Here is a 15,455-nt window from a genome sequence, read left to right on the forward strand (position 1 = left end):
TAAAAGAAAAATAAAATAAAACAACTAATGGCGCCCGCAGTTAGAGGTTATTCCTCCAATAGGTTACACTAGTCGTTGAACATGCATATATAAAAAGAAGATGGATGGATGAATTAACCATCATGTTATGAGCAGCTTTATATAGAAGATTGTACGGACGATTGTGCTCCATTCACTTCGTCGCCATCCATCCATTGTATAGAATAATGGCGAACCACTAATTAGGAACCGTCAAATTAGTGGATTTCATTTTTTATGTTTTCTTAAAAAATAGAGCATCAATAAATTTATATATAGTTAGTTGATTATTCCTGTCTATGTTTTGGTTATAGCTATTCTCTTAAATGAACTGCATTTTTGGTTAAATAAGCTATATAAAAATGGGAAAATGTACCCAAAAAAATTACTCATTTTCCGAATTTGTCAATAAAAATTTTAAAAAAATTGTAGAATTAAAGGTTATTATATTTGTTTGTGAACTTCTGAAGTTAATTATATATTTATACTTTTCATATTTTTAATTAATGAATTACTCATTTTCGAGATTTTCTGGAAAAAAAAAATCAAATTTTAATTAAAATATTGAAGTTGTTGGATTTAAGATTACTATATTTATTTTTGAATTTTTGGCGTTAATTTTATATTATTTTTTTCATATTTTTCTTATTTTTTATTAATCAATTACCCATTTTCGAGATTTACCAAAAAAATAAAAATTAATCAAAATTGTTAAAAATGAGTTGGATAATTTATTTAAAAGGGTCATTGATTTATGGGTTGAATTAGGTGTTTGTGAGTCCGAATCTCTTTCCATTTCCATATAAATGTCATGTGTTAAGGTCAAATGACATCACAAATTCCATGTGACATTTAGATAAATGAAAAATGAATTGGAAACATATCAACTAACCACATAAGGACATATCTTGGTCACAAGTTGGACGGTAAGGGCATGAGAAACCCAAACTTTAAACGAAAGGTATATCTAAACCTTTTCGAATAGTTTAGGGGCATATTTGACCTTTTCCCCATTTTTATATAGCTTATTTTGATAAATTCGTGCAAGCTTAGAAAGGCAATCGTCTTGACTAGAAAAGAGTAGTATGTATCAATGAAAAATAAAAGGTAGTACAAATTGAGAATATGCTTGCTCAACTAATAGTTGTCACATTTTTCTTTCAGATTTTTGACGACTTTTTAAAATTATCAAAACAGATTTGTCCGTCACCACTGCCGAATTGGTCAAAGAGATAGTTTTTGACGCAGCTTAACGACTTAGTTTCATCAGTTAACGTGAGTGAAGGGTAAAAAACTACTGCAACGACTTAGTTTCAACACAACCCTGTTTTTCAGCTATCAAAATTGCATATTTTCTCAGCGTCACCAACCAACAGAAAGGAAGTAAATGAAACAAAAGAACAAAGGAGACAAATAAAGCAAATACTTATGACATCATCTATCCCATTCAGTGTCCCACAAAGTTTTGGATTCAAATAATATGTCAATATTATAGCACACAAACACAATCCCTCAAGTGCAAGGACGCCTGGAACTATTTCCATCGGGCATGCATCTATCATTCTGTTATATCCCTCGTACCAAATCTGTGATCAATGACAAATGAATCCATCACTCAACTGAGCATGCTGCATACAAATTTGCCATTGGACACCACTAGCTTCTCCCCTTTAATGACCGTATCTAGTGGTAGTGGGCTGAAACTCCGAGATGGGCCATAAAAATGAGGAAAGACATTTGAGTCACCGACAGCTTCATAAACCAACCCATTCCCAAGCTGAAAAAAAAAACCATCATAACAGGGGAACATCTCGTGACAAACTTTTCATAAAAATTGCAACTTTTCATAAAAGTCGCCACTTTTCATCAAAGTCGCAACATTTCATAAAAGTCACAACTCTTCATAAAAGTCGCAACTCTTCATTTCTATTCACACCTTTTTTTTTAAATCCAACAATCCCCCGCATGAATGGGGAATGACTCGAAGACAAAGAAACGGACAAGTATGTGTACTTTACAAGCAAGAATTAATTGCATCTGGATAAGTAGGTTTCCCCTTGGACTTTCCTTAGTGAACATATGTCGGATATACTCGGTCAATCGGTAGATGCGATATCTTTGAACCGTCGAACTTTGGTGTATACCTAGACAACCATATGTCGCACAATTAACCTTTTACCATTTATGGTTCTTACGGTTGTGTTCGTTTTAGCCATGAACACCTCCTGGTTTCATGAGTGTATAGAGAGATGGGCTTTTGACAATCATCTTCTTTGAAGCGGCTTACACTTCACACTCACATAGGTGATTTCTAACCGTGTTATCGGGTAGATACACTATTTGATTAACTCTGTCAAACTTAGAAAATCATTAAAACCATTAAGCTTTATTAACTCATTAACAAGCCTTAATGTTGTATCCTTGTCCCTGAGCATCGTCTTCATCATGAGAATGGATTGAGTTTATTGACAATGCCGAACCGTCATTCACAACTTTATTTTTCTCCTTGAATCTAGCTCTTTGGATCTCCAGTCTGCTAGATAGAGTTACCGCCATGATGACTTGTCCTAAGCCGTAAATTCATTCTCTTAGATGATCTTTTAACTTTCTCTCTAGTTATGCCTTTTTGTAAGTGGATCCGACACATTATCCTTTGACTTTACATAGTCAATTCTGATAATTCCACTAGAGAGTAGTTTTCTAACAGTATCATGTATATGTCGTATATGACGAGACTTTCCGTTATACGTCATGTTCCATGCCCTACCTATTGCATCTTGACTGTGAAAGTGTATGCATACTAATGCCAATGGTTTGGGCCAAAATAGAATATCTATCAAGAAATTCCGGAGTCTTTTAACTTATTCACCGACCTTATCTAGAGCACCTAGCTCAAAGATCATTGTAGAGCTAGCGATACATGTCTCTTTTGAAATATTTCTAAGAGACTACTCCTCTAACAATAGTAAATACATATCCACTTGTGAATTTTACTTCATTCTTCCGATGATTCAATTTGCATCACTATATCTTTCAATATTGTTGGATATTGTTATAATGCAAGACATAGTTTTAAGTATTATTTTAAATACTCCAAAACTCTATTTATTGTCATCTTATGAATTTATTTGGGATCACTTCTGAACGGACTCAGTTTAAAATAGCAAATGCTATATCTGGTCGCACACACTACATGCTTCCCAAAAATCTTGCACAATCCAATTGTGAGTCACTTTTGTTTTCACTCTTTTGAAATGCAAAGCTCACATTTATTGGACACTTGACAATATTGATATTCAAATATTTGAACTAGTTAAGTACCTTTTCAATGCAATGAGACCGTGAAAATGCTAAACATTATGGAGTTCTACGAATTCTTAAATCTAAGATCGCATTAGCAACTCCAATAATTTTCATTCCACTTGCTTTATAGCATACTTTAGTAGCATTTATGTCATTAGTGTCTCTATTGATGATCAACATATCACCAATATACAAACAAACAGTGACCTTATGATTTTAATGTGAACACATTTATCACTTCCATCATTCTTCAATCCATTTGCCAACATGGTTTGATTGAATTATGTCATTGTTTTGGTGCTTCCATAATGTGACTTAACAAGTTCACATACTTTCTTTTATTTACCAGGTACCACAAAACCCTCGGGTTGTTCCATGTAATTTCTTCCTCCAATTCTACATTTAAGAAAGTTCTTTTCACATTCATTTGATGAATTTGGAGGTCATATACTACAGTAATAATTTTGCATCCGAATGGATGTAATTCTAATTACTAACGAGTATATATATCGATAAGATCAAAATTTTATTTTTTTTAAAGCCTTTGACACAAAGTCTTGCTTTATATTTTTCAACAGTTCTATCAACTATTATTTTTCCTTCTAAAGATTCATTTTGAACCCAAAGGTTTATTTCTTTGAAGAAGATCAATTAACTTTCAATATTGTTTATTGACACCATCTTTCCAAAGGACGAGTCTACAGAAGACACAGAAAATGTTACAAAATCATATTCGAAGGAAGTAAATGTCCTTTAACATTTTACTAAGCCTCTGAATCTCTTTATTATGTACATTATCCTTTTCATTTCCTAGGCCTTTTAGACCCTTCTCTAGACTACTCAAGTCTAATTTTACAGTCCACAGTCATAGGTCCTATTTTAATTCTTTTAGGAATAGGATCTTGGACTTTGACTAGATACCCCCACACTTTGAAATATTTCAAGTTGTATTTCCTTTCTTTCCATTTCTCATATGGAAAAAATCATATTCTGATCAAACAAAATCGCTTTCTTTCTAAAAAGACAAAATTTTTATTGATCCCTTTTGCAGTAAGGATAGTTCCTCCACACAAATTTTGTGTAAAATCGAACTTATAAATTATGCATCCATAATTTCTTTCAACGTTCGGTTTTTCATTAGATTGAGGTGAATATGGCAGTAGTTTGATATTTCACTGCACAATGAGATTTATACTCTCCATTCTTATCACTTCTTATATAATTTTTTCACACTGATTTTCAACTTCGATATTACATTGTCTAGACATTTCTATTGCTTCATCCTTACCATTTAGCAAATAGACATAGTCATTTCTAATGCAATTCTCAATAAAAGTAACAAATACTTTTTCCCACCATGAGATGGTGTTAACTTCATATCATAAATTTCAGTGTAAATCAATTCTAAGAGATTAAAATTCCTTTCAACAGATTTATAAGAATGCTCAACATACTTAGATTCCACAAAAACTTGACAATTTTATTTATTGCACTCAAAGTTAAGCAAAACTTCTAAGTTGATCAGTTTTTCTTACAAGGTTTTGTAATTGACATGCCCCAAGTGTTCATGTCACAAACATTGACTCAAGCAAGTAAGAACAAATAAAAACTTTGAGTTTGAAAAGCTCTTCGCGAGGTAGCTTTTTCCTCACTAATATTTTGTTCTTATTTCTTACAATTTTGTGTGATATAAACATTGTTTAGATTGTCAAATATCCTTTTCAGAAGGACATTTTCCATAACTTTCAATGTGATTGTTAAAGAACTACCTATGAACAAAGTTTCATTGGGTTCAATAAAGACAATATAGTCCAACTGTTATTTTTACAAAAAACATAACAAATGACTATTCACCAATATTCATGTCTATGCAAATACTTTTATTATAATAGACATATCTTTTCATGAAAAATCACAACATTTTAAGTGATTTTTTTTTCCATAAAAGAACACAATTATTTTGAACAAGTATATATATAATTTGGATGTTTCATACTAGTCACACTATATACTAGTAATAGAGAAACTCAACAACCACAATATCAAATATACTCCAAGAATTTTGTGGGTATAACATAATACAAAAGTATCATTAAATTTCATATCTTTTGCTCCAAAGTTAAATTAGACACCAAGTCTAATCATAAGCAAATAACCCCCACATTTCAAATGTGATCTCAAAAATATTTTTCAAGTATTTGAAAATAGTTTTTCCACATATTTTAATGTTGGAAACATTATTCTACGAAAGAATTATAGTGCTGCAATTCTCTTTGGCAATGTTTACACAATGTCAATGTTCATTCCATAGAAATACAAAATCACAAATTCTAATTCACTGGTATTTTTTCTCTATCATAAATAGACATACCACTTAGTATTTTAAATACTAACAATAAGGACAAAAAGAAATTGTACAATTTATTTCTATATTATATTGAAGTTTATAGAAAATCAAAAGTACAACATTGACTTATTATGTGAAGTTTTTATATTCTTCAAATCAATTGCATAGTCCAATTTATCCAGAGTATAAAACTACAAAAGTTTTTAGTCTACAAAAATCAGACATATTAACATTTCTCATGGAGTACAAAACTACAAAAAAAAATTTCCCCCCAAACAGAATAACACATATTCTTTATCACATAAAAATGTTTTTCTTATCAAATAGTCTTCCAACTATAACATTTTGACATACTATTTTATCAAATAAAAAATATGTATTTTTGCAAACTAAAGAATTTTAAAAGCAACAATATTTGCGAAGTAAAATTCATACCACAACATATGGTTTGCAGATCTTTTTCCAAAGATACACATAATAAAAAAAAATTAAAAACCAAAGATGATAACTCTTAGAAACTATTTTCCTCCTTAGATAATTTAATAAGAAGGTTACCTGGTAATCTTTAAACAGAATACCATAAAAAAAAAAAAAATTGTTACATTCTCACTTCGACCTTGCTAAACAAAGCAACGAATTATGAAGAAGTAATGCATTTATCTTCTACTTCCATAATAAGATTCTCTCAATGAGTAGAATACAAAAATACTAACAGTATAATAATTTCCTTAAGATTGTTACTGTGAATTCAGTGGACTTGATCTTTTTCCTATTAAAAATTTTCAAATTCTGATACGTGTTTTACAAATTTTAGATTTGTGAATTAATTTCAGTTCTTCTATTCTTCTGTTCTTCACTGGTTCATTAAACTTGGTAACTTCGTGTTTCTGCAAAGTTTGTTGGAATCAGTAAGGTTCTTTAGACACATATTAAAAACAATTCCTCTTTAAGAAAAATATTTCGTATATTTTTTTTAAAAAATCTGTTTCTGATACTAGTTTTGCTACTAGTTTTAATTTTCTAGTTGTGAAAATGTTCTTAAACTTTGTTTTCTTACAAAGATGTTCAAAGTTTTGTTCTAAGTATGTTTGGAATACAAGATGAACAACACATCTCTCATCTGTTGATCAAACATATAATTATTTATATTAGAAAAGCCAAATAAATCTTTGATAATATCATCAAATATGATGATCAACATTCTTAAGAGGAAAGAAAAAGTGTTTCTTATAAATGGTGAAGTCAAGAAGGCAATGCGACTAACCTTTTTAGCATCGATTTGCAGCAAGTACAAATCATCCTTAACATTCAAGAAGAAGTTCAGCAAAGTTGATTGAACCTGCAAGTTCCAAATTTTCAAGTCAGAGTGACCACAAACAAACTCAGTTAAATAAAATTTCGAAATTAATTTTTTTTTATAAAAACAAATTTAATTTTTTTTGGTCGGGATGGAGGGATGATCGGGGTCGGGTGGAGGGTGAAGTGAAAATATAAAATTTTGAAATTGAAAATACTTTTAGAAATTGATGGGTTTTTTTTTAAAAAAAAATGTAATTTAAAGTAGGACGAGAGTTCTGAGAAAATGTTTTCCTTAACTTTTGAAGGGAAGTCATTTTCCTTTGAGGTAAATGAGTTAATTTGAAAAATATTTTTCAAAACTTTTATCCCAACCAAACATGAGAAAATTAATTGTTCTCTAAAATATGCTAAGTTGCAACTAAAATATTCAATTGGATTATTTTTTCCACAATACGTTAAGCATATCTAACAACAATTGAACTATTGATTCCTTACATGATTTAAGTATAAATTCCTAAAGATAAGCCCTCTTTTCTTCTTTTTCTTTTTCCCGTCAGGAGTTTTGATTTTGGGTGATTGTTGAGACCACAAATGCTAAATCATGAAAGTATTCCCTACTTCTTTAACTTGCATGTCATAATGATTTTACATACTTTTCAAGAGAAGAAAACTTGCAATTTTATTAATTAGGAGTTCAAAACATAAAGTGCTTTATAACAGGTGCTTCCCAAAGTAAAGGAAATAGATAAATGAGCAACTGAGGCAATAAGAACTTGAAAACTATATATCAAGTTCGAGGTATAGTCTCATGCAGGTGATTTATTAATCAACAAACAAGTAGCTCGAGACTAATCTAAAGTTCTCTTGCATTCACTTGGTTAAAACTAGACACTAATTCATGATTAAACATGAAAAATAGGGGAATCCAACACAATTTTCCTTGATAAGTTACTCCTCAAGTGTTGGTCGGTGTACATTTTTCTATAACTTTTGTCAACTGGATAATGACTTGCTTAAAAGTGTGTCATATTCCATTGTGATAAATGGGAAGCCTACTTCTCCCTTCCTTGCCAATAAGGGGATCCTCTATCTCCATTGTTCTTTCTTAGTCATGGAGTCTCTAACCAAATCCTTAAATGAATTGAAATTGCAGCCAGGCTTCAAGTATCAACCAAGATGTGATAGATTGAACATCATATAACTGGGTTTGCTGATGACCTCCTATCATTTTGTAGGGGTGATGTGGTACCAGTGCAGCTATTGTTTGACAAGTTTCAGAACTTTTCTATATCATCTGAATTAAATGCCAATCTTGATAAAAGTTAAGTGTTCTTTGGGAGTGTATGAAACGATAGTGCACAGCACTACATGCTTTTTCATGCAAGAAGAAGTTCAGAAAACAATAGAGAAGGATATAGAAATCTAAAGAAAAGAAGAAACAGTAATATGAGGATGAAAACCTCAAGACCAAGAAATTACTCCAGTAAGTAAAAAAATGGAACTATATTGAACTTTCTCTGATGTCTTTCTCAACCCTCGCACAAGTTAGCTTACATGCGCAATGGGAAAGAGAGCTCGAATTCCATCTCAAAAGGCTCTAACCGCTAATGAGAATGCATACAAGGGAAATAGAAGAGGACAGAAGGGTAAACAATCTTCAAAGGTAGCACTGGTAGAGACATTTTTTTTTTTTAAATATAAAAAGCACTAGTAAAGACCACTGGTAGAGACATTGAAAAAGGGATCCGATCCCAACCCCTCATATATCCAAAAACAGTAACCCCTAGATCTACTGGGGAGAAACAACTGGAGCTGATATGCTGCCACCTTTAATGACTACAGTATCCAATAAAATAGTAACCCCCACTCCTATTGCAGTGGGGCATATTGACACAGTGGAAGGAAGTTTTACTAGCTTCTGCTTGCAGTGATAAAAACACCTCTGGGAGTAGTAGGTAAAGGACACGGGCAGATGAAGTTGAGCAAGTGATGCACACACAAGAGAAGAAGAACACGATTTAGGATAATTTGGACATCAACTAGGTCTCGGGTGCTGGGTTTAAGCTCGAGTACGTTCCACCCAACACTGCATGGTGAGTCTTCTATCATTGAAATTACACTAGAGGAGATCGAATATGAAATTATTTATTGGAAATCAACTGTGGTTTGTTATCCTCCATTTGAGGTATTGAAGGGTTTTATACAAAGATTATGGGCAAAGCATGGGATTAACAAGATAGTTAAGTAGAAGAATGAAATAGTCTAGTTAGTTTTGACTCTGAGGTGGGGAAAATATGAAGTTATTCAGGGAGAGATTTACCACTTTGACAATAGCCTTTCATTGTTAAGGCTTGGAATCCTGACAAGGAGTTCACTGAGGAGATCAACACTGTCCCTATTTGGATTAAATTCCTGGTCTAAACTCCAAATATTGGAGTTCTAAGGGGTTGAGCAGGATAGATAGCCTTATTTATTGATAAAAATATAGAGAGTAAAATTGGTCTAAACTTTACCAGACTACTTCTGGAAGTAGGCATGGATATTCTCAACTTTTTGGCACCTATGTTTCTCAGACTCATCAATGTGCGAAGATGCACAAAAAGTAGTGCATTTTTTGATGATCCGACACGGTGTGGCAACATTTTTGCAGATTCTGAGCAACATAGACTGACTTTTTTATTTAGGAATGAGAAAGGAAACTTGACTGAGCAGAAGGTAACTATTGTTTGGAGACCAACTCTTCGTAAATTTTGACAAAAATATGGCCATACAGAAGATGTTTGTTGAAAGAAGAAGGCACCAAAAGCTGCACCACAGGTTGAACAGACAGGTAAGGGTCAGCAAATTCCTTCCAGTGAGAAGACTGAAGCAGAAAGGGCGCATGAGAATGTAATGTCTGACCCTTAATTTGAAAAAAGCAATGTTCATGTCGCATCACCAAAACAGATAGTACAAGCACCAATTGCTGAACCACAAAGGTTAGACCCACAAGTTACTGAGTCACAAGCACGGACTGCTAAGCTCAGCAACTACTCAGAGTCGACTGACTAGGGAAACATGTGTTACTCCGTCAAAGACTCAAAGACAAGGAAAACTCGGGCTCAAACACAGCACCAAGTGGAAAGAAGGAATCAATATCGGATATTAAACAGTCCTTTAGCTCCTACAACTGCATCAGAAAATCCAATTAAAGAGGGAGGCAAGTCTTCCCTAGATTTGACTATCGTTGAAATCTTATGTTGGAATGCTAGGGGACTTAATGCCCCTAATAAGCAAAAAGAGGTTAAACCCCTTTGCAATGATGTGAAAGTTAGTTTGATAGGGTAACTTGAAACTAAGATCAAGAGTGATAAGGTGGAGCAGATTACTAGTATTTCCAATTTAGAATCCCACGACAATGATAGAATTTTGGTGATTTTGAGACCTGATTACTACTCAATGACACCTTTAATATTACTGCACAAGTTATTACCTGTGAAGTTTGCCACATTCCCTTACAACTGATCTGTGTGACGTTGATTGTATATGCCTTCAATACAAGAGAGGAAAGAAGGTGACGATGGGACAGCTTGATGGAATATCATAGTAGGAAGTAGGAACTTTATGCCTTGGCTTGTTATTGGAGACTTCAACTAAGTACTGAGCAGTGCAGATAGAACTGGTGGGAACCCTGTTACTTGGTCAGAAGTAGTGGAATTCCAAGACTGTGTTGGTAGTTGTGGTTTATACGAATTGATGCACCAAGGGAAGAAATATACATGGCAAGGCAGACATGGTAATCTAAGAATCTATCTAAAAATAGATTGGCATTTCATTAACAAATGATTGGACAAATTCCCTTCTTGCAAGGTTGAATACCTCCCAGAAGGAACAAGTGATAACTGCCCAGTTATGGTGTGTTATGAGGAGGAAAGACGAAGGACCAAAGACCAAGAAAGCCTTCTAGTTTTGTAATGGATGGTCCAAACATCCTTTATCCCTAGAGAAAGTGAACACTAGATGGGACATTCCAATTACAGGTTATATAATGTTTTGGGTAGTTAGAGATTGGAGCTAGAGATCACTAATGAATACTCAATTCTTAAGAAATATTGTTGATGGAGCAGATGATGAAAGAGAAGTTTTATTCCGAGCCAAATAAGAAGAGACAGACTGATCCACAAAACTTGGAGTTCCAAACATGTGAAAAGGACTAGTACCAGAAGTTCAAAACTTCAGTCTATATGGCTGAAATGTATCTACAACAGAGAAGTAAAGCATAATGGATCCAATTAAGGATGACTACACCATGTATATTTATTCTGTCATCAAACAGAAAAACTGCACCAAGTCAATACATAGCTGAAGAATTAAATGGGGGTGCAACAATCCGATCCTAATGAAATAGCCAAAATATTTGTAAAACCAATACTTTCAAATAATGCTACACAAATGTAGTGCCTAAAATATCTCTTACATATTCCCCATGTCGAGAATATGTTAATATAGATCATACAAGATATTCAACTATCTGTCCATCGTGCTAATATATGATGATATATGGACAAATAGAGCTCCACCTGATTGCAGTTGGTATTAGAGAAAGTTAAATTCCTTAAAAGAGGTATATAAACGTGGCACTCCAATTGTAGGTATGACCTAACTTCTGGTAGACAGTATCCCATCACTAACGGTTATAATATGGACAACAGAGAAGATGGAGACAACAGACTTGATGTAGAGTGCCACTGCACAGCCAAAGCATAAGTTCAATTTAATATCCCAGTCGATGACACCGCTTGCTGTCTCTGTGATAAAGGCAGTGGAGACCACAACTCATTTGTTTGGGAAGTATAACTGGTTCAAACATGTGTTCTGAACTTATGGCGTGGGTAGGAATCAGATCTGATGAAGTTAAAGTGGTACTGGAGAGGATCAAACAGAAGAACTGAAAAGAATTCAAGAAAGAAATGTAGCTATATGGGGGGCTTCCATATACCACACATGGAGGGTCAGGAACTGGGTGTTGTTTAGCAGAGTCCATGTACACACTGATATAGCCATAGCTCAAATTAGAAAGACTTGATCTTATTAGATAGCACAGGAAAGCTCATAGATGCAATAGTTTCATAAAATCACTCATTTATGCTTAGATTTTGGTTGGAGGCTTGTTATCCTAAAGCACCCTTCCTAGAAGGTGGATAGGATATTTGTGTGTTGAGCAGGTGCATGGTTTTCTTGTTGGTTAGAGTTTTACAGTTTACCAACAAAAAGATACATAAGTATTTACCATCCTTAGCATTTCCCAAAACTAAGTGTAACAATAATTTAAGTCGTTCAATCGTGTAAGACATATAGCCTGATCAAGTTTTGGGACATTCCCAAAACTAAACTCTGCTATGTTCATCTTCAGAACATGTGTATTCTTAACTGGCAAGCAAAAGGACTATTCAAGTTAATGAAAATAAATTACCTCTAAAGTATTCTATTGTACTATATTAGCTACTATCCTGCCTTATTTCTTTGTCAAGCTAATTCATCCCAACCCATCGACTGTCAATCAATTTTGTAGCCTTCTAATTCTACTGACAGACGATTCTCTATATGGTTTACTAAAATATCAGCTAAATGGCATACAGTTTGCACAACAAATTGTTGAAGCTGATATTGTTAGATGGTTCAGTGTCTCTATCGGCCGTTTTGTCTCCTCTGTGCGCACTATGTCCTGTGGAATAGGAAAATAGACGAAATAGGTGGGCGGCTAGACACTCCGACTTAGTATTTATCAAAGGGTGCAATAATGAGAATAGGGAAAGATAGACAAGCGGCAAGGTAACCTGGTCGAGCTTACTGAGATGTATAAAGCCAGTGGTTCGGTCAAGGTCCCCGCCAAAAGTGCTGCCTGTTTTCTGCATCAATTCCCACTCCTCCATCGTACTAATGCGGTAGACCAATTCTTCACTTACACCTGCTCCCTCCCTCTCAGTCATCTCTACAATGTTCAAAACCGGATTTCACCAACTTCCTTTCAATCTAAGCGGTCCCTTTTTGGACTAAAGGGGTGTTTGGTAAGAAACAAACAAGTAGACTTTTTTTTTTTTTTTTTTACATATTTGAAAAAATGGGGATTTACCCGGGTTCGTTTGACCTTGAAAATGGGTCGTTTTGGCAGTGGTGATCAGTCGGCTCCATAGATAAGGTTTTAATAGACGTTCGCGTAAATTTTTAGCGAAAATAATCTCAAAATTCCGGATGACCAAAAAAGATGGTGTACTATGACACACGAAAATCGACAAAATGGGGGTTCGTCAGCTTTGGGGCTCGTTTGACCTTGGAAATGGTCTGTTTTGGCCGTGGTGATCAATCGGCTCCATAGATAAGGTCTTCACTGACGTTTGTATAAATTTTGGCGAAAATCATCTCGAAATTCCGGATCACCAAAAAAATGGTGGACTATAGCATACGAAAATCGATAAAATGGGGGGTTTTGCCTGCTCTGGAGCTAGTTTAACCTTGAAAATGGGTCGTTTTGGCTGTGGTGACCAACCGGATATATAAATAAGGTCTTAACGGACGTCCGTGTAAATTTTTTACAAAAAACATCTCAAAATTCTGGATCATCAATAAAGATGGTGGATTATAGCACACAAAAATTGGTAAAATTGGGGGTTTGCCTACTCTAGGGCTCATTTAACCTTGAAAATGGATCGTTTGGTCGTGGTGACCAACCGACTCCTTAGATAAGGTCTTAACGGACATCCATGTAAATTTTTGGAAAAAATAATCTCAGAATTTTGGATCACCAAAAAAGAGTGTGGACTATAGCACAAGAACATTGGCAAAATGGGGGGTTTGCCTGCTCTAAACTTGTTTGATCTTGAATATGGACCGTCTTGGCCATGGTGATCAATTGGCTCCATAGACAAAGTCTTGACGGATGTCCACAAAAAAAATTGGCATTATTGACGTCGGAATCCGGATAACCCAAAAAAAGGTTTGCTATAGCACACGAAAATCGTCGAAATGGAGAGTATGCGCGCTTCGAGGCTCGTTTGACCTTGAAAATTGGTAAGACTAGCTGCGAGAGACAATTGGATGAATAGCCAAGGTCTTGACGCACGTCCACAAAAAAGTTTGGCATTTTTGACGTCGAAATCCTGATCACCTAAAAATGGTTTGCTATAGCACACGAAAATCGTCTACATATGGGGTATGCGCGCTTCGGGGCTCGTTTGACCTTGAAAATGGGTCGGACTGGCCGTGATGGCCAACTGGCTGCACAGCCAAGGTCTTGACAGACGTCCACAAAATTTTTTGGCATTTTTGACGTCGGAATCCGGATCACCTAAAAAATGGTTTGCTATTGCTTACGAAATCGTCGAAATTGGGGTATGCTCGCTTCGGGGCTCGTTTGATGTTGAAAATGAGTTGGATTGGCCGTGATGGCCAACTGGATACATAGCCAGGGTATTGACGGACGTCCACAAAAATTTTTGGAATTTTTGACTCCTTAATTTTGGATCACCTAAAAAATTGTTTGCTATATCACACGAAAATCATCGAAATGAGGGGTATGCGCGCTTCGGGGCTCGTTTGGCCTTCAAAATGGGTCGGACTGGCCGTGAGGGCCAACCGTCTGCATAGACAAGGTCTTGACCGACGTCCACAAAAAAATTTGGTATTTTTGACATCGGAATCCGGATCACCCAATAAATGGTGTGCTATAGCACACGAAAATCGTCGAAATGATGGGTATGCTCACTTCAGAGCTCGTTTGACCTTCCAAATGGGTCGGACAAGCCGTGATGGACAACCATATGCATAGACAAGGACTTGACAGAGGTCCACGAAAAAATTTGGCATTTTTGACGTCGGTATCCGGATCACCCAAAAAATGGTGTGTTATAGCACACGAAAATCGTCGAAATGAGGGTTATGCTCGCTTCGGGGCTCGTTTGACCTTCCAAATGGGTAATACAAGCCGTGATGGCCAACTGTATGCATACACAAGGTCTTGACGGACGTCCACGAAAAAATTTGGCATTTTTGACGTCGGAATCCGGATCACCCAAAAAAATGGTGTGCTATAGCACATGAAAATCGTCGAAATGACGGGTATGCTCGCTCGGGGCTCGTTTGATCTTCCAAATGGGTCGGACAAGCCGTGATAGTCAACTGTATGCATAGACAAGGTCTTGACAGACGTCCACGAAAAAATTTGGCATTTTTGACATCGGAATCCAGATCACCCAAAAAATGGTATGCTATAGCACACGAAAATCATCGAAATGAGGAGTATGCTCGCTTCGGGGCTCGTTTGACCTTCCAAATGGGTCGTACAAGCCGTGATGGCCAACCGTATGCATAGACAAGGTGTTGACGGACGTCTAAGAAAAAATTTACCATTTTTGACGTCGGAATCCGGATCACCCAAAAAATGGTGTGCTATAGCACACGAAAATCGTCGAAATGACGGGTATGCTCGCTTCGGGGCTCGTTTGATCTTCCA

General features: G+C 35.3%; 1 protein-coding gene across 3 annotated transcripts; it reads right to left on the reverse strand.

Annotated features, from left to right (window-relative positions):
- Nucleotides 1-1,220: 1,220 nt before the first annotated feature.
- LOC101244090 (uncharacterized) lies at nt 1,221-13,016 on the reverse strand. 3 transcript variants are annotated; one of them, XM_019214337.3, is made up of 3 exons: nt 12,784-13,016; nt 6,933-7,007; nt 1,221-1,604 (listed from the first exon to the last, which is right to left on the reverse strand). In XM_019214337.3, the coding sequence occupies exons 1-3, from the start codon at nt 12,934-12,936 to the stop codon at nt 1,350-1,352; spliced, it is 483 nt and encodes a 160-aa protein (XP_019069882.1). In that variant the 5' UTR covers nt 12,937-13,016; the 3' UTR covers nt 1,221-1,349. The 3 variants fall into 3 exon arrangements, with proteins under 3 accessions (XP_019069882.1, XP_004242304.1, XP_069154984.1); XM_004242256.5 differs by having other exon boundaries at nt 1,422-1,795; nt 12,784-13,005; XM_069298883.1 differs by lacking the exon at nt 1,221-1,604 and adding an exon at nt 6,329-6,555 and having other exon boundaries at nt 12,784-13,014.
- Between the last annotated feature and the right edge of the window lie 2,439 nt (nt 13,017-15,455).

Source organism: Solanum lycopersicum, chromosome 6, assembly GCF_036512215.1.
Source record: "Solanum lycopersicum chromosome 6, SLM_r2.1".
In the NCBI taxonomy this organism is placed as follows: domain Eukaryota; kingdom Viridiplantae; phylum Streptophyta; class Magnoliopsida; order Solanales; family Solanaceae; genus Solanum; species Solanum lycopersicum.

Excerpts from the sequence above, each read along its gene's own strand:
- LOC101244090 (XM_019214337.3), bottom strand. The coding sequence starts at position 12,936 with ATGACTGAGAGGGAGGGAGCAGGTGTAAGTGAAGAATTGGTCTACCGC. Across the intron at positions 7,008-12,783 it reads ATCTCAGTAAGCTCGACCAG|GTTCAATCAACTTTGCTGAA; the intron begins GTTACCTTGCCG and ends TGGAACTTGCAG. Across the intron at positions 1,605-6,932 it reads TGCAAATCGATGCTAAAAAG|ATTTGGTACGAGGGATATAA; the intron begins GTTAGTCGCATT and ends CATTGATCACAG.